The sequence below is a fragment of the Vombatus ursinus genome, unplaced genomic scaffold (assembly GCF_900497805.2).
Source record: "Vombatus ursinus unplaced genomic scaffold, bare-nosed wombat genome assembly UNPS02014810.1, whole genome shotgun sequence".
Classification (NCBI taxonomy): domain Eukaryota; kingdom Metazoa; phylum Chordata; class Mammalia; order Diprotodontia; family Vombatidae; genus Vombatus; species Vombatus ursinus.
Window position 1 is genome coordinate 4138051 of NW_020954588.1, and position 18592 is coordinate 4156642.

At 37.8% G+C, this 18592-nt stretch overlaps 1 protein-coding gene across 2 annotated transcripts in view; it reads right to left on the reverse strand.

Moving 5' to 3' along the window:
• The window catches only part of SPHKAP (SPHK1 interactor, AKAP domain containing), a 173938-nt gene that overhangs the window by 23857 nt on the left and 131489 nt on the right, over positions 1–18592 (reverse strand). For both annotated transcript variants that reach the window (XM_027875705.1, XM_027875704.1), the window contains exons 4-6: positions 10784–10843; positions 8110–8244; positions 1223–1478 (exon numbers count right to left, since the gene is read on the reverse strand). In XM_027875705.1, the coding sequence (XP_027731506.1) occupies positions 1223–1478; positions 8110–8244; positions 10784–10843 (451 nt within the window). The remainder of the gene's footprint in view (positions 1–1222; positions 1479–8109; positions 8245–10783; positions 10844–18592) is intronic.

Consider the following 18592-nt stretch of genomic DNA (forward strand, 5'->3'; position numbering starts at 1 on the left):
CCTGACTACTAACAATGGCTACACATGTTAGTCTTGCTACAGAGAGTTTCTGACACATTACAGATATTAGCTCTGAATCTTTCATGGAATAAACTTTAAGAATATTAGCAACAGCTTCTGGGGCTCCCCTCTATGAGTAGCAGGAGAGTGGTAGGAAAAGGGGAGGTTCACTATCTGTGGTTACAGAAGCTATTGAGAAATCAGTAGTAGAGTATGCCTCCCTTCTCATCAGACCCTCAGAATCTTGGCAGTTAGAAAATATTGCTTCATCTGTACCTTAAAGATAGGGCACTGGACTTGAAGTCAGGAAGTCCTTTGTTCAAATCTGGTCTCACTAATTGTGTGACCTCACACAAGTCGTTTAGCCTGTGTGCTTTAGTTCCCTTATAAGTAAAGTGAGGGGGGTGGAACTGATGGCTTCTACAATCCTTTTCAAGGTAGCTAGGTGGTACGGTGGATAGAGCACCGGGCTTGGAGTCAGGAAGATATGAGTTCAAATTTGATGTTAGACAGTTAGTAGCTGTGTGGTCCTAGACAAATCACTTAATCCCTATTTGCTTCAGAGTTCCTCATCTGTAAAATAGGGGCCCACTGGAAAAGGAAATGGAGGAACCACCCTAGTATCTCTGCCAAGAAAACACCTTGGAGGTGCATGAGGTCATGGAGAGTTGGACACAGCTAAATAATTGAACAACAACAATTATCCCTTTCAGCTCTAAATCTATACGACACTTTAATGATACACAGAGTATTTTTAGACACAAATAACTGGACAACAACGATCCCTTTCAGCTCTAAATCTATAAGATATTATGATATACACAAAGTATTCTTGGTATAAGATAGCATTTCACCACCCACACCATTTTACAGCTGCTACTAAATTCATAAACAATACTAACTCATACTTCCCTTAACCTATGCCCTTTAACTCCAGTAAAAGATGATGGTGGGGGTATAACTCATTCTGCTATATTAATTTCATTGGCATTTTGATGTCAGTACTTCCTGTCATCAGCAACATCGTTTCTATGAACAGAAAATCAAAGTGACATGCACAGAATCTCTGAGACTTAAGGTGGACTTTTTTTTTCTAAGTTTATAACTCCATCCTTAGAGGAGTCCCTTGGAAACAGGTCAGACATCTTTGAATGATCCTTTTTATTTATCGGAAGTATGTTAGTTCAGTTGGGTGAATGTGGTACTGTTTGGTGACTTTTACCGTTTTTATATTCATCCACCTCACTCTCATCCTCTAAGTGCTCCGACGCTGTGAGGAAGTCCTCTTCTATTGAGGACACAGAGCAGTTGGTGTCATCTTCCAGCTTGAAGACATTGCTTTCCTGATGTAGTTGCCTCTCCTGCACCAGCTCAAGGCCAATCAGAAATTTGTTGATTTCAAAGATGATACAATTGGTACTGTTTTGTCTGTTCCCCCTCGCACACTGAACCAAGCATATGTCTGGCAGCCAAGGATACTAGGAGAAGAAAAGAGAACTGTTATAGAAAAATCAAAACCTCACTTGATTTTCGCCCTGTCCATTCACAGATCTCTGTGGCAGATTCTGGGATCAAGAATAGAACTTCGGTTTGGAAATTTGCAGTATCCTTTATGGTGGTACTCATGAGCTAACTGATGAAGAAGGAAGCTTGGGAAGATAAAATGCCAAGGAGATAATTTAATATATGGGAAATAGTCAGTTGTATGTCAATGTTATTCCTCATTTAATTGGAATAAAGTTCCAGTTTGTTTCACTTTAGCATTTTATATCTCTATTTTGGTGACACTAAAGAACATTATTGATTTATTTGAAGTCAAACATTGTTCTTCTGCCAGTGAGAATAGACTTCCATTTTCTAATGAGGAGAGTCTTATATAAATCCCTTGGAAGTGAGTCATCCATCTCTGAAAGATCCTCATTGTTTATCTGAAGTAGTTAGTTCAATTGAGTAGAATGTGGTACTAATGAGACTGAAGTCATGAGTTTGATGCCTGGGTGGGTGTGCTGGATTTGTTCAATTCCATGAACAAAGATTGTGGCTGGTGACCTTTATTACTGTTCCTTTACAGTAAAGCTATACAAGGCCCAGAGTGTCTAATTATAGCCAGGTAATGAACATTTTTCATTTTCAAAGCACTTGGTAGGCAGAGATTACTTCCTTTACCACCCATGTGCAGAAACATGGAAATAGAGAGAAAGTGAAATGGCCACAAAAATGTGGGTCCTGGATCACAGTTCTGTGCCTGAGGTCAAAGATGAAGTAATTCTCCATAGTAATTTTTCTCCAACTTTTATCTTCATCCTTCAAAGAATTTGTCAGAATATTAATTTCTGCATATACATTCTGTTGCCATCTGAGATAAGATCAAGTTCTAGAATGGCTGAGCACTGAACCCTGGGCTTAGTAGGAGGTCATGCAAAAGGAAACAATTTCATCATCTTTCCCAGGAAGCATTAGGGCTTTGCTAAAGAATACCCATTGGGTTTGGAACTGGCAAGTGCCACCTTTTTCTTTGTCCCCTTTTCCTCCTCCCCAATTTATTTCTCATTTGTACCACTATGTGATTAATGAGGATCCATCAAAACAAATTTGGCCTAGAATCTAACAAAGGGCAGAATTATCTCTTCTAACTCCAAATTGAGTGCTCTTCCCTCTGGGGAGTTTGGGTGTCTCTAAATGTATAAGGTGAACAATGAACTTTAAAGGGAGTGTGGAGTTGGTTGAAGGATGATGTGAGGTGTAGAAGATGATAAGAATCCTTCAGGAGTAGGAGAATAGAAGAAGGTGTGTTAGCAGCTAGTTAATGATCCTCTAATGAGATACTATAGTAAACATGAAAAGTTGTGCCCAAAATTTTGTATGAGTTCTTGACCGATAATCTTTTACTAACTTTTTACTTTTCAATCAAACTCTCCTTGCTCAAGTGTGATTAATTAAAGATAGGCACATACAGCTGTAGAGTCAGGCCTAGTCAATGTCAGCATTAGTTTGCCAAGGGGCTCTTGGATGTCAGTTAGAATCTTTCAAATGAGTAATGAGGTTCTCTCAAAGATGAAAAAGAAAAGCATAAGGAGGAGGCATCTTGGTTTCAATCCATTAATGATCTAAGGAAGGAATAGGAAGTCTTCAAAGAAATCTCCTGTGAAAGTAAATACTTCTGGAGAATGAATTCCCACCCTATTGTATTTAGTCTGTAAACATGATGCCATGTAATCTGTGGATAATTGAAAAACCAAAAAAATCTTTTGAAGAAAGAAGAGATTTCTCATTAACCCTAAATATGCCCCAAATGGCCACTAATCCAATTCATTAGTAGGCATCTAATTAATGTTTTCTATATATAATTAGAAAAAATGTCCTTAGCATATCTTTTTTCTTTAGGCAAATACTGGTTCAAGTATAACCAAATGGTCCCTAGCTATTTATCCTAAAATTCTTGAACTGACTCCTGTTTTTTCTTCATGGATATGGAAGTCATTATGCATAGTGAAACGTATTCCTAGAATCAGAGTTAGAATGAATCTTTTCCCATAATGTGCACAGAGTGACGCATGCACTCTGTCCTGATCATAGAATCATGGATTTAGTTGGATGAGATCTTAAATTTGATGTTAGACACTTAGTAGCTGTGTGATCCTAGACAAGTCACTTAACCCCTATTTGCAGCTAGTAAACAGAGGCTTATCAAGGTTCAGTGACTTGTTCAGTGTCACAGAGGTAGCAAAGACCAGAGCTGGGATTTTAACACAAATCTTCTAATTCCATATGGCAGGATAAAGATAGTGATTTTAGATTAAGGAACTCTAGCTGCTTTTGCAGATACTATAACATCTCCAAATGTGGAGCAAAGTCCTTCCATCTTTTTTTCTTTGGTGACTTGTACAACCTCTGTCATGTGCAGAGAAAGGTAGGGGGCACAGTATGTGTGGCATGTTGGACTTGGGGTCAGAAGAGACCTGAATTCAAAGCCTGCCCCAGACACTGACCCTAGGCAAGTTACTTCAGTTCTCTCAGTCTGAGTTTCCTTATCTGTAAAAAGAGAGATAATAATAGCACGTACCACATAGGGTTGTTTTGAGGATCAGATGGGAAAGCCTTTGTAAAGCAATTTGCCATAAAGTGCTCCATAAATGTTATTATTATTATTATTATTATCTTTATCTTTATTATTTCCAGTAAGTGGTCATCCAGCATTTGTTTGAAGACCTTATGTGAAGAGGCACCCATTACCCACCCAGATAGTCCATCCTACTCTTCCACTTGTGGATAGCTCTCAGTATTAGGAAGCTTTACTAGTCTCAAGCCTGCTTTTGCTTCTCTGAACCAGATACCCATCATTTCTAGTTCTGTGCTCTGGTGCCTTCCCTCTGGGGAGTTTGGGTGTCTCTAAATGTATAAGGTGAACAATGAACTTTAAAGGAAGTAAGGAGTTGGTTGAAGCATGATGGTGCCTTTTTCCTGCTGGTACCAAGCAGGAAAAAACAAAACAAAACAAACAAACAAAAAAACACCTAACCCTTCTTTCATGGGATAGTTCTTCAAATACTCCAAAACACTTCTCATGTCTCTTCTCTAGGCAAAAAATCCCCAGTTCCTTCAAATGTTATGGAATTATCTCAAGGCCCTTTACCTTTGTGGTTGTGCTTTTCTGGACACTGCAGTTTATTGATGTCTTTCTAAAGTGTGGTATGCAGAATGGAGTGCAATCCTTATGATTGTGTCCAAAGTTTCCCAAACAATTTCACTTTGCAGTAATTTTTTTTTTTTACTATATTGTAACCAAACCTGCCTTTAATTTCACAAAAATTTCACTGTCATGCTAGAACATAGGTTCTTGGATTTAGAGCTGAGATGACCTTAGATATTATCTAGCCCACCCTGCTGCCCATTTTAAAGATGAGGAATGGAGACCTAAAGAGTTTGTGACCTGCCCATGGTTGCCAATGAAGTGACATAAATGAGGTTTTGAGCTGACGTCTAACAGGTCTGGTTCCAAACCCTAGCACTTTGTCTATGGCACCATGTTGCTTCTACATTTGATCAAATGTTCCTAACTGACCGCTGCATCATTATTTTCCCTAACACGATGTTTTCTTGGAACCCATTAATGATGTCAGACAGTCTGTCCTTGTACATAAGGTGAAAGAAGTCTGGAATTTAAACACTCAGTCTAGATATAGTGCAGCTGGGGGAAATCATAAGCATTAAGGGGGCTGAAACATGCAAAAATTGAGAATCTGGTTTAGGACATGAAATTTGGGAACAAGAGGGCAGAGTGCTCAAAAAAACAAAACAAAACCCCAAAACCCAGTGGGAGGGAATCAAAGAAGACAACTTTTGCTTACTGCATAATTTTGCCCAGGGCCAGCCCTACCAACCTACTCATTTTTCCCCCCACATAAATGAGAACTCCTCTGGAAATGAGAAATATAGAGGAAAGAAAAAAATAATTCAAGACCTTGCTGGAGGCACAGATGTGCTATGTGGTTTTTTTTTTTGGGGGGGAGCAGTTTTTCAATTTTGGTTTGTTCAAATTGCAGTGCAGGGTTTTTGAAACATCTGTTATTCTAAGCTTGACTTTGTCAGCCCTATATTAGGGTCCATCATTACCACTTTGGGGTGCATGACATCTTAAACTCTTTAGAGAATTTCAAACATTTTAAAGATTTTAATTTTCACAGTCAAATACATTAGTGCCTCCTTGTAACAAGCTCACCCTTTGGTGGATTTCTTTCAGTGACATCTATCTCCTGACATACCACCAAAGACGGGTAAAAGCTGGTGGGCTCATCAAGGCCAGGTACATTCTGTTCCCTAATGTAAAGGAGTTCTATTGCCTGTGGTTTCCTGAGCAGCTCATATGGTTACAAGGGTCAAGTTGACTTTAAGCAGGACTTTAAACATTTCCTTTTGTATGAAATGAAATGGCATTCTCCATCAAATGACTTATTTGATGGAAATATATTTTAAAAATCTTTTTTTTTTTTTTACTGAACTTACATTAATGAAGTAAAGGATATCAACAACAGGGCTATGAAAGCTTTTGTGTGAATGAGTAACTTAACAACTTTCAACTTTGCTGAATTCACCTGACATTGGAAGTAATAGCCATATCACCTGAAATCTTACTGTTAAGTTGAATAACATTCTTTGGTTACTATTACATCCTGGAGAATTAGGTGTTTATAGTTGTTTCTTTTAATTGCTTCATTATGGGGGCAGGGGGGACTGGGGGTGGAGGTAGGAATTCAATTCTAGGCCTGAGACTCAAAGACCTTAAGCTATTAGCTTAAGGGACTCAGAGATCAGAGATGCTATTACAGCATCACTTTCCCTTACATCCCACTATTTTGGCTTTCTTGTCTGACCTGAGATTACTCTTTATTTAATGATAAAATACCCCAACTTTTCCGATCATACTTGAAATCACTATATTTTATAGCAGCAATGTTATTAAATGAACAAACTTTTATTAAACACCTACTATGTGGCAGATATTTTGTTAGACTCTAGGAATACAAAGACTTTTGTGGTTGCAATTTTCAGTCGTATTTGACTCTTCTTGACCCCATTTGGGGTTTTCTTGGCAAAAATACTGGAATGGTTTGCCATTTCCTCCTCTAGCCCATTTTACAGCTGAGGAAATTGAGGCAAACAGGGTTAAGTGACTTGCCCAGGGTCACAGAGCTAGTAAGTGTCTGAGGCTGGATTTGAACCCAGGAAAAAGTGTCTTTCTGACTTCAGGCCCAGTGCTCTATCCATTGCACCGCCTCTCTGCTCTATGCAAAGACTAAAAATGGTCTAAAAACTATAAAATGAAGACTTTTAAAAAAGAAGCAGTCACTGCCCTCAAGAAACTCATATTCTGCTAAAAGTTGGGTGATAAAACAACATGTCCACCAAAAAGTAATGCAAAATATCAGCAAAATAGATATGCAGTAATTTCTGGTGAGGGGTAGCACTAGCAATTGTGTGGGGGTGGGGGGAGGCGAGGGCTGGGGACAGGGCTTTTGTAGGAGGTGGGCCTGCTAGAGCTGAGCTTTGAAGGAAGCTAGGGATTCTAAGGGCAGCTTAGATACACTAAGATAGCAAATTCTTCCTCACTTGCAATGTTTATAGAGCCTGGATGACCATCTGGGAGTTATAGATAGTAAGTAGTACTGCATCAAACTGGGGGGCTGGGTTAGATGACATCTAAGATCCCTTCCAGTTCTATAATTCTAGGCATCTGTGAGCCATAAATCTTCACCAATTAGTGATATAATTCCTAGGACTTGATTCTACCAATTTGAGATGTTTTATAGCAGATTTCAATTGAATGTAATCCTTAAGGTTATCATTCCCAACATTTTAAGTTAATTTAACTATGAAATGGTCCCTAATCTTTCTGAGTTGGACAAAAATCTGGAAAGCAGTGGGGAAATCTACTAATTAACCATAGACTTAAAAATGTTGATTTTGAAGATTTGCATGTGTAAAAATAAACAAAGCCACCAATGATTAACTTTTCTCTTCTGTATTAGGGCACCAAGACTTAGAAAACACTTGTCTCCTTACAAATTGCATAGGATTATGACTTAATTCTCATCCTTCCTTTCTTTCCCTTCTGATTCTCCTCATTTCCCTTTTCCCCCCTTTCTATCCTCCTCTAGTGATTAACTGCTAGGAACAAGAGGTTATTGGAATGTACAACTGACCTACCAATAACTTTCTGTATGGACTAAAGTAAATTACATTATATTTAGGCTTTGTTTAAGGTTCTTCCTATAAAAAAGTGAAGGACATTAAAATGTTTGATAGCCCACCAACAATGCGCAGTATGAATACAAATGAACATTGTTCTGTAAGACAGATAAAACTTCTTTGATCTCAACATCTAAAGAAATTTCACTTGTGATCTGCTTTTGTATTTAAGCCTGTTAGTCTTCAAAAATGAGCGTTGGTATTTTTGGTACTGCTCACAAATGCCTTTTTTGGCTCATGTTGGAGGAATTAGGATACGGTAAGCTCTTATTTTTGATTTAATCTGCAAAAAGCATGGTTGTCTCTGAAGGAGATTCCACCTCCCTCCTTCCCTCCCCACTAAGATGATTTTATCATTCTTACCTTAGAAACTTCAAAATCAGCATGGAGGTTTCCTGAAGATAATCCACTCAGAAGGACAATTTCATTTTCCTTTGGTTGTTGGACATTCATAGAATTGATAAGCTTTGGGAGATCTGGTGACACGTTGACCAACTTCTGTAGAGTGAGAATCTTAATTTAGTTCAGATTTATAGCATTTCCATTATTTAAATGAGGGCATTCTTGCAATGACTTATTCAACCAAAATACATTCAGTTAAATTGTGTCCCTTTCCTCCCACCCCAATATTCCAAAGCTACTTTATTTGTAAAAGTCATTTATCCACTAATAAGCATAAGAACAATCTTTTTTGAATCTGCTGAGGTTAGAAGAAGTAGAAATAGCTTTGAATTGAAGCCTGCATATTCCAGTTTATCTAAGGGAAAAAATTCCTAACTATAAAACTGGAGAAATTAGAACATATTGATGTGAATGATGCTCTTTAAAGCCTTTTTCCAGGTCAAATGTTATTGTTTTTTAAATATAATGTCCAGGTTATAAGGTGCTTGTTTTTAAATAATAATAATGATAATAGATAAATAGCATTTATATAATACTTTTAAGATTTGCAAACCACAGTACATAGATAATCTCCTCTGATCCTCACAACAACTCTATTAGGCAAGCGCTATTATTATCCTCATTTTACAGATAAGGAAACTGAGGTGAGAGATTAAATGACTTGCCTAGGATCACACAGGTAGAAAGTGTCTGAGGTTCAATTTGAATTCAGGTGTTTCTGATTCCAAGTTCTTCCCCATTATAGTACTTGGCTGGCTAGGTGGCAGTTTGTATCTAACTTCTAAAGCAGTTTGTGTCTGATTCTTTATGTAAAACTGGTTGCTAGAAATGAAGAATGGGTATTTCTTTCTGAGAGAGTAGTCAATAACCTTATGTTGGGGAAAAAAGAAATTTCCAATTTAATTGCTCATCATGATGCCATTAAGACCAAAGTCTCCCAGCTTTTTTAATCAGCCACTCAATCAATAAAGATTTGTGGTGAAACTATAGCTTGGGTGAAGGAGAGTAATAAGGATAGAAAGATAGGTTAGAGTGAGATTATAAAAGGTTATAAAAACTTTTAAATTTTAAACTGAGGAGTTCAGATTTGAACCTAGGGGGTCACTGGAGCTTATTGAAAATCACTTTGGCTGCTCTATGATGGATGGATTGGCAAGACTTGTGGCAGAAGGACCAATTAGAAAGCTATTGCAGGAGTCTGAGTGAAAGGTGATGATGATGGTGGTTGTGAGAAGAGATGAAGATGGAAGCAAGAGATATCTTAGCTGGAAAGGACAGGACTTAACTAATTGAACATGTGGGGTGAGTTAGAGGCAGGAGTCAGTGATGTTCACAGAGTTGTGAACTTAGCTGACTGGAAAATGGCGGCGCCCTGGACAGATATAGGGCCTTTTCCTAATGAAGGATATGTAAGAATTATGGGAAATGGGCAAAACTCTGGAAGTTAGGAAAAACTAAAGTTGTTGACTTAATGATTTCTAATAGCCTAAGGCAAGTGATAAATAGATCAACTTAAGCAGGAGAGTTAAGTTACCAATGCTCAAAAGCAATAAGAGAAAAGCTTTTGATGACAAGTTGGCTTGAGGTTCTAAAGCATGACATTTGAGATAACCATTCAAACTAACATCCTTTCCTCTTTGCATCTGTATAAAATGCTTCCCTTTCCCTTGCATGTGTCTCCATTGATTGTCCTTGATGCTCTTAGTGGATTGGAATCTTGCCATGTTGAATTATCCTTTCTTAATTAGTATGATGGCACATGAAAATGAACTTTATTACCACCATGTAAATGACTAACAGAGTTTGCTAGAAGAAAGGATCTGTATGACAATAAGCTATTACCATCCCGTGGAAACTGTCCAGGGACTGATCATCCAGTCTGAGAGGTAGCCAGGCCCTCTTGCTGCCTGTCTTTTGCTCATGACAGTGGGCATTTTCAGTAACATTTTGACCAGAAGGTACATAAGAGAAAAGAAAGTGAAATAAAACTTTGCTTGTTCCTAGCATTCTGCCAAAGCTCTTGTGAGAGAGCATTGATGTGATTAGTTAAAATGTCAGCTTATGTTCTTTGTGGCAACAGTATTGTCAGCTGTGAAGAACTGATAATTTACTAGTTACTTTATTGATCTATATGTAGACAATTAAAAAAACAAACAAAACAAAAACAGCTCTGAACAGGTAGTATTTGTTAGTGCATACCTATACATGGTGTGTGTGTGTGTGTGTGTGTGTGTGTGTGTGTGTGTGTATGTTTTTCTCCCCTTCAAAGAAGCCTCATTTTAGAGGTTTGGTCTATATCATGACCATCAATATGTTTATCCCCAATAAGCATATCAGAAGGCAAGTGAATGATCAGTTATTTGGGAATGCCAAATTTATTCTACCAGGGACTGCAGGAAGGAGACAGACACAGATTTGGAAACTGGAGACACCTTAGGGCACAACTTAATTAGACAAAGCAAAATGAACATATGCCTGCCTGATGGGAAAAGAGGAACTTTGTTGTGATCATCATTTCTCTCAGAAGTCTTCCAGAATCTGCAGCACTTGTGAAAGGTAAAAAAAAGCAAATAATGTGGGGATGCTCCTGGGCTGTGGGAGCTTATAGAATGTAGTGGTAACCCTGGCTCATTACCTGTTGTAGGTGCTCATTGCTGCAGTCTTCTTTGGTGACATCCAGGTTCACAAAACACACCTACAATTAAAGAGAAAAGAAATTTAAGGAGTGCACATGTGTATAGAAATAGAGTGTCAGACCCTTTAAAAATCTGATAACACATATTTCTGTAGGGCACTACAGTTTTCAAATCATACTTACAGTATCTTATTTTGATCCCCATTGCAACTTTGTGAGGTTGGAAACCCCGTTATTATTGCTTCCATTTTGCAGATGAGGAAACCAGAGTCTAAGAGGTGATATGATAAGCCTAGCTAGCAAGTGATAGGATCTGGTCTCCTGTCTCTTAGGCTGATGCTGCTTCTGCAGAAATTGGTTGGGCATTCTTAATAAATGAATGAGTTACTCATACCTCAGATAAATAGAATGTCTTTATTAGGGAAGATGTGTGATCCTTGATCAAACACATAGTTTTGGGAGGGACATACATGGAGGAGAAAGATTCCCAATTTAGAAGCCTGATGTTCAGAGACAAAAAGAAAAGTTCACTGGGGGTATTCCCTTGAGGCCAGTGCTCCCAGAAAAACTCTCTTTCATGGACCCTCAGTATTAAAAAGGCTGCTAAGGAGAGTAAACATGAATACTATAGGAAAGGGATCCTGAAAGACCACCTGGCCTCATGCTGTTATCTACTGAGTTCCAGAGATTCTATAGCTTCACTGAGATTTGTGAAGAATCTTCAGAAGCACCACATGCTAGGGAGTAAGAAGACTTATTAATGACTTCCAGCAGACTACTCCTCCCACCCCCCCTCCACCCTTTTAAAAGGAAATGAACACTTCTTTTATTAAATTTTATGAGTATTAATGTGAGTTTAACCAACAGATTTGACATCTCAGACCTGGGACTTGGTGTGTCAAATTAGGGATGCATGGGAGCCAGTGTATATAGAAATGGATATAGATATAGATATCAATCTCTATGTATATATGTACATATATGTGTGTATGTATATATATATATACGTATATATATATATATACATACATACATATATATAGAGAGAGAGAGAGAGAGAGAGAGAGAGAGAGAGAAACAGAAACAGAAAGAGAGGAGGCTGGGTGATTGACAAAGGTGATTGAGGACCTGACAGTTCTTGAGAATACATGATTGAAGACTTGTCAGTCCTTATTGCCTGCCCAGCAGCTGATGTCAACTCAGTAAATCAATGAAGTCACTCCCATCCTACTTAAAGTAAGTGATAAGATGCCAGTACCTAAAGAGTTGAGAACAAATTTTAATCAAATAGCCAATCAAAGACTTCAGATTGAGTGTGAAAAGTCCCTTGATAAACTGAAGTGGTTTTACAGGTAGAACATTCAGATTGGTTGAAGAAGCTTAGTTCTGTGATAAAATGTCAGACCAGTGTAAAATAGCAAGATAGAGATTTGGAGTAGAGAGATTTTGAGGGTCTAACAGTAGAGAGGGAGTAGGGATATCCAGAGCTGAACCAGAGAGAACTGGCAGCCCCAGGGCCATCCAGTAAAAGAGAGAGAAAGTAGGGTTGTGCTGAGGAAAGGAAGGGAAACATTAATGAGGGCCATGGCCCTACAGGTCACTTGGATCAGAGAACTTGGGTTGAAGCCACTATTTGGACCCACCACCTCAAGGATGGAGAAAAGTTCCTTAGAAAAGGTCTGCTCTTTACCCAGTTTCCCCTCCCAGTGTCTGTTTATCAACCAACAGACATGGTAATACACAACACTGCATTATTACCCAGATCTTTTCAGTAACCGATTTTGCCTCAACCACCAGGAGGTGAGAGGTTAACTAGAGTTAGATATAAATGCAAGGGTAGAGAGCCAAATTTCTGCCTACATGTTAAAAATTTCTTTAACTGGGTGTTCAGAATGGTTGTGCTTGTCCTTTTGTCTAAACTCCCTAAAGCAGAAGACAAGAGAACCCCGGGGACCTAAGGAGTCCATATTTCACCCCTTGGAGTAAAAAGAGCTAATTGTTATAAGCAGGTGTTAAAACAGGATCAGAGATTTAGAGCTTGACAGGACCTTGGAATTTCCTCTGACCTTGCTCATTTTACAGTAAATGAGGCCAGATAGGAAAAGAAACTTTCCCAAGGTCTCATGGTAGTAAGAGAGAACACTGGGGATTTGAACCTAGACCCACTGATTCTAAATCTAGTACTTTCTCGATGCCCCCTGAGGTTGTGATCCTATTATCATGACCATATGGTACAGTAATTCAGGGACTCATGACATGAGAAGGCTTAAAGCTGTGCAGTTGATTCTACTCAGTCTGATTATTGAGAATCAGGCTTCTGACTTAGGAGTGACTGGGGCCCATCTATAACATTAACCTGACCCTGCAGCTATCTCATTAGAAATGTTGATTCTGTATTTATTTTATATGTCCTTTAAGGAAAATGGTCTATTACTTAGTGCCCTCTATCTCCCCCCATCCCCAACCCACTTGTGTTTCTCTTGTACTCTTTGGTCCAGATGACAGTGAGGAGGAGGCAGTGGGGAAGGGGCACCTTTATCTCTGATAGTAGGTTAATCTTCCTTCAAATAAGGCATTGGATGTTTTGAACAGGATGCATTTAATCCTTTGAGTGCTATGATGGGGGTGGTGGCGGCGGGGAGGAGCTCCTTTTTGGCTTTGAGTAAACTGGCTGCATTTTCTGCAGCAGTGTAGAAACTGTGGGGAAATGGGCAAGGGAAATGCAGATGCTCAGCAGTTCTCAAACTTTTTGATCTCAGTACTCCCTTTACACTCTTAAAAATTAATGAGGACTCCAAAGAGTTTGTATTTATGAGAGTTCTACCTATTGATTTTTACCATGTCAAAATTTATAAACTTTAAAAAAATTTATAAATTTATTTAGGATAATGGTAAACCCAATTACATGTTAACATAAATAACATTTATATGAAAAATAAGTATATTTTCCAAAGGGAAGAAAATTTAGTGAGGAGAGTAGCAATGTTTTACATATTTTTGCAAACTTCTGGATTAGTAGAAGACGGATTCTCGTATCAACTTCTGTACTCCATCTGTTGTGATATGTTGTTTTAATTGAAATATATGAAGAAAATTCAGCCTCATACAGATATGTAGTTGGAAAGAAGAAGGATATTTTGATAGACAAATAATGTATTTTTAGTATTGTTATGTTAGTATTGTTATGAATTAGTATTGTTATGAAAATAATGATGATGATAACTAACATTTATATAGTGCTTACTATGTGCTAGGAACTATATTAAATACTTTGCAATTATTGTCTCATTTGATCTTTACAACAACCCCAGAAAGCAGGTCCTGTTATTATTTCTATTTTACAGATGAAGAAACTGAGGCAAATGGTGGTTAAGTAACTTGCCTAGGGTCACACAGCTAGTTGGTGTCTGGGGCTGGATTTGAACTCAGGTCTTCCTGATTCCAGGCCCCACATTCTATCTACTGAACCAACTAACTGCCCCAAATAGTTTTGACCTTGTGGACTCTGGACCTCCAGAGTTCTTGGGCACTTTGAGAATTGCTGGACCAGATGTTTAAACCTGCCATGGACTTCAGTCACTATCAGTCACTGATAGATTGATAGGTGATAGATTGAAGTCCATGGCAAGTTTAGTGGGTTTAGTGAAGCCACACAGTCATGATGAATGAGGGATTTCATAATTAGCATTTTCCCACTTTCTGTGTCTTGGCATAAGGATGTTGGCATAAGATTTAGGCACTGACCAAAAATTGATCTCCACATGCAAAGATGAAATACTTGTCTGTTGGGTAGAAGAGCTAATCTGGCAAGGCACTGGAAAAAGAATGGATCAAGAGTTAGAAAACCTAAGGTTAAGTTCTAGTGCCCCCCAGGGGAGCAATGTAACTCACTTAACCCTTCTGTGTTTCAGATCCCTCATTTGTAAAATAGAGATAATAGCATTATATATTTCTCAGAGTTTTTGTGAAGAAAATCTTGTTTAGCTTTAAGGTGCTATATGTGAGCACAAGTAATTTGTTATAATTCTGAACTCACAAAATGGATGATTGTTACTAGTGGGTTTTGGGCAATTTGAAGGTTTCTTTTAAGGTACTTGGCTTTAGGGTGTTGAGTTTATACTTTGTAGAATATCCTCTTTCCCCCTGTAATTATCCATTCAATAATAAATATTTATTCAGTAACAACTAGGTGCTGGGTGCTCTGGTAGGTACTAGGCATGCAAAGACATAGTTGGTGTGAGTGTTATTTGTTTACCTATTACACAAGTAAGTGTGGATTTATTAGAATATACCACCTCTTCTAAACAAGAATCGGGAGAGGTAATAATCCATGGACTTTACTCATCACCTCTCCCCCTCTCCAGCTCCTTTATATTGAATTTTTCCTTTTGCTAAGCCCCATCAATGATTCATTGTGGATGTGACAATGACTTTTGGAGTCAATACCAGTTGTAGTTAAAGCTCTAGAGGATCCCATGAAGCTGGAAGGGCTTGGCTATGATCAGAGGAGGATCAATCTATCCTAGTGCAGAGAAGATTGTCAGCTGATTGCCAATAGGTGACACATTTTATATTGCTCTTTTAGCTGTAGTAGCCAATGAAGGCTTTTAGCTAGGACTTGAAGGGTTTTAATACCCCTTGATGAAAGTACTGATAAAATAATGGAACCTTGAAGTACAGAGAGGTCTAATTTTATTCAAAGAAATGGAAGTGCTCTGTTGGAGGTGATCATTGTGTTATCAGAGATAATGGTAGACAGAGAGAGTGCTGGGATAATTGCTTCCTTTTGCTAGCTTGTGAATCACAGTAGTGTCTCAGCCCTATTACTATTACATTAAGAATTTAGGAGAATGTATAGGAATCACAGATAAGGATATGAGAAAATCTGTCCAGTTAATAAGTACCCAGTGATTGGTCAAAGCTAAAATGGTACTGGTCACGTGGATCATGGATTCATTGGGAAGTATCAAAAAGAACTGTAATTCACTTTGTGATTAGAATGGATGTGTCAGTATTCAGCTGAGGCCTCACTTATCCTCATGTGCTGAATTGAATTTTATATCTGCATATGTGCATTCATTTATGTCATCCTTAGAAATAGCCAGCCTAAGCAGTTGGAAACACTCTTTTAACTTAGGGTCCAATGAAAGTGTGTGTGTGTGTGTGTGTGTGTGTGTGTGTGCTCAACACAACTTGTTGTTGAGGGGCAGCATGGCATAGTGAATAGATGACCTCAGAATCAGGAATGCATGGGTTCAAGTTTTGTCTCTGCCCCATACTTGCTGTGTGATCCTGAGAAAGTCACTGGGATTTCACTCCAGCAATGAAAGACTAAGTCTGGCTCTTTACCCCGACACATAAGAAAAAAGAAAACAACAACAAACTATCATAAACCATATTCACCCAGACTCAGATGCAGAGATTTTGCTATTATTACCTATGTAAGAAAGAAATTTAATGAATTTTTAAAATTTAATTAATATCACAAAGGAAAAATAGACCACATTAAGATTTCAATGTGAACATAGACTAGAACAGTATGCTTTTTAAAAAGTTAATCCTATGCAAATATAGGCAAACTATGAAGTGGTATGAGCAATCCTATGTTTACATAACATCCTAAGTCTAGTATTTAAGATTTATTGAGATCATATTCTTTTAGTTGTTACTTCTTTTATTAGCTGGTACAAAGTATATTTGTGCTTTCCAAAAAATATTACTGACTAGTGTTGTATAATAAATGCCTGCTGTGTGGTATGATAAGGCAAATATTGAAATTGATTTAAATAAGGAAAGGCTATTTCATATTTACAAGCACATATCTGGAAAACTCTCATCCAGCATTCACTTGATTAATCATAACAATACCTCACCCTGCTATTGTGCTTTACAGATTTTATAAAGTGCTTTTCTTGCAACAACACTGTGTATATGCCCACATGTATATACCCACATGGCTCTACACCTCATAAACTTTTATTGAATTGAATTGGATTGCAGATGTAGCAAGAATCCTTTCTTGTTGTTTGGTTTGTTTATTTGTTTTGTTTTCTTCTATCATCCCATTCCACTCCTCCAAAATATAAATCATAAGTGGGCACAACTCAGACCCCAACACGGAGCTATAGAATTTCTGGTAAAAAAGAGGAAATCACGATACTACCTACTGTGAACCTTACATATTTTAAGAGTTGATTTTGAAGGGTTCAGAGAAAGGAGAGGTGAGATCTGTAGATTCATATTCTCCAGGGGAAGTTAGCTGAGTAAGGGTGAGAAGCTCTCAAGAATGATGTTCCGAAGGCATAAAATGAAACAATTTAGATGAAGAAAAGGGGAGTTGGGATGAAAAGAAGACTTGTCAAAAGAAACTGATGTGGATGCAAAGGAAAATCAAGGTCTTACTTAAATGAAAAAAATTTTGAAAAAAGGGCAAATAATAAAGAATGAAGACTAGAATCTGCAAATTCTGAAGTAGTGAGCTTGGTTTTGATTCCTGGCAAAATCATAGACTATATTGTTAAAGGGATGGTATGTGAGTATCTAGAAAAGGAAATAGTAATCACAAAAAGCCAGTATGGTGGAAACAATGTAGATATACAATAACAGAATAATAGTTTAGAGCTAGAAGTAACTAGAGACCATCTAGTGCAACTCCCTTATATTACAGTTAAAAAGCAAACATACAATCCTGAGGCCCAGAGATGAAGTAACTTGTTCAAGGTCACATGACCAGTAAGTGTCAAAGCTGGGATTTAAACCCAGATCCTTTAACTCCAAATCCAAGGCTCTTTCTCACTATACCAGTTTATTTAGATTTTTAACAAAACATAAGAAAAATATTATTCTTTCATACTATTCGCAAGGACAAGTTGGAGAGATGTGCATTGGGATAAAAAAAGCACAGTAAGATTGATTTAAATCTGATTAAATGACTAGGGCAGCAAGGTGGTGAAGTAGACAGCATGCAGTGCCTGGAATGAGGAAGACTCCTCTTTCAGAGTTGGAATCTGGTCTCAGATACTTACTAGACCTTGGGCAAGTCACTTAACCCTGTTTGCCTCAGTTTCCTCATCTGTAAAATGAGTTGGAGAAGGAAATGGCAAAACATTCCAGTATATTTGCCAATAAAACCCCAAATAGTGTCACGAAGAGTCAGGCATGACAGAAATGACTGAACAACAACAAAAAATGACTAGACGCTCAAAGGATAGTTCAACATCAAGTTCAAAAGAAGTTTCTAGTGAAGTTACCCAGGGATCTGTGGTATCCTGTTGAACATTTTTGATAAATGATTTGAACAGCATTCTTTGAAAATTTTCAAATAACACAAAGGTTGGCGGTATTGTTAACATGTTAGATAGACTCAGTATGCAACAAGACTTTAAAAGGCTATAATATTAGAATGAATTTAATTATATGCAATTTAATGATCATTAACATTAAGCTAAAAAGTCAACTTCCCACATTCAAGATGGGGGAAGTATGGACAAACAGCAATTCTTGAGAAAAACATCTGAGGGATTTAGTAGACTGTAAACTCTATGTAAACTAATTTAATCATAGACTTAGATATTGTATATAAAGCTTGATCATAGTGATGTCACTGATATTTCATATATAAAATGCTTTATAAATCTTAAAACACCATTTGAATGTCAGCTATCATCATCATCATCATCATGCAATTTCATTAAGAGAGGGCTAGTATGTAGGACTATGAAGGTGACAGCGTACATTTCCCTGGTGAGAACACATCTAAAGTACCATGTTCAGTTTGGGTGATGTATTTTAGGAAAAAAAACCCTAAAA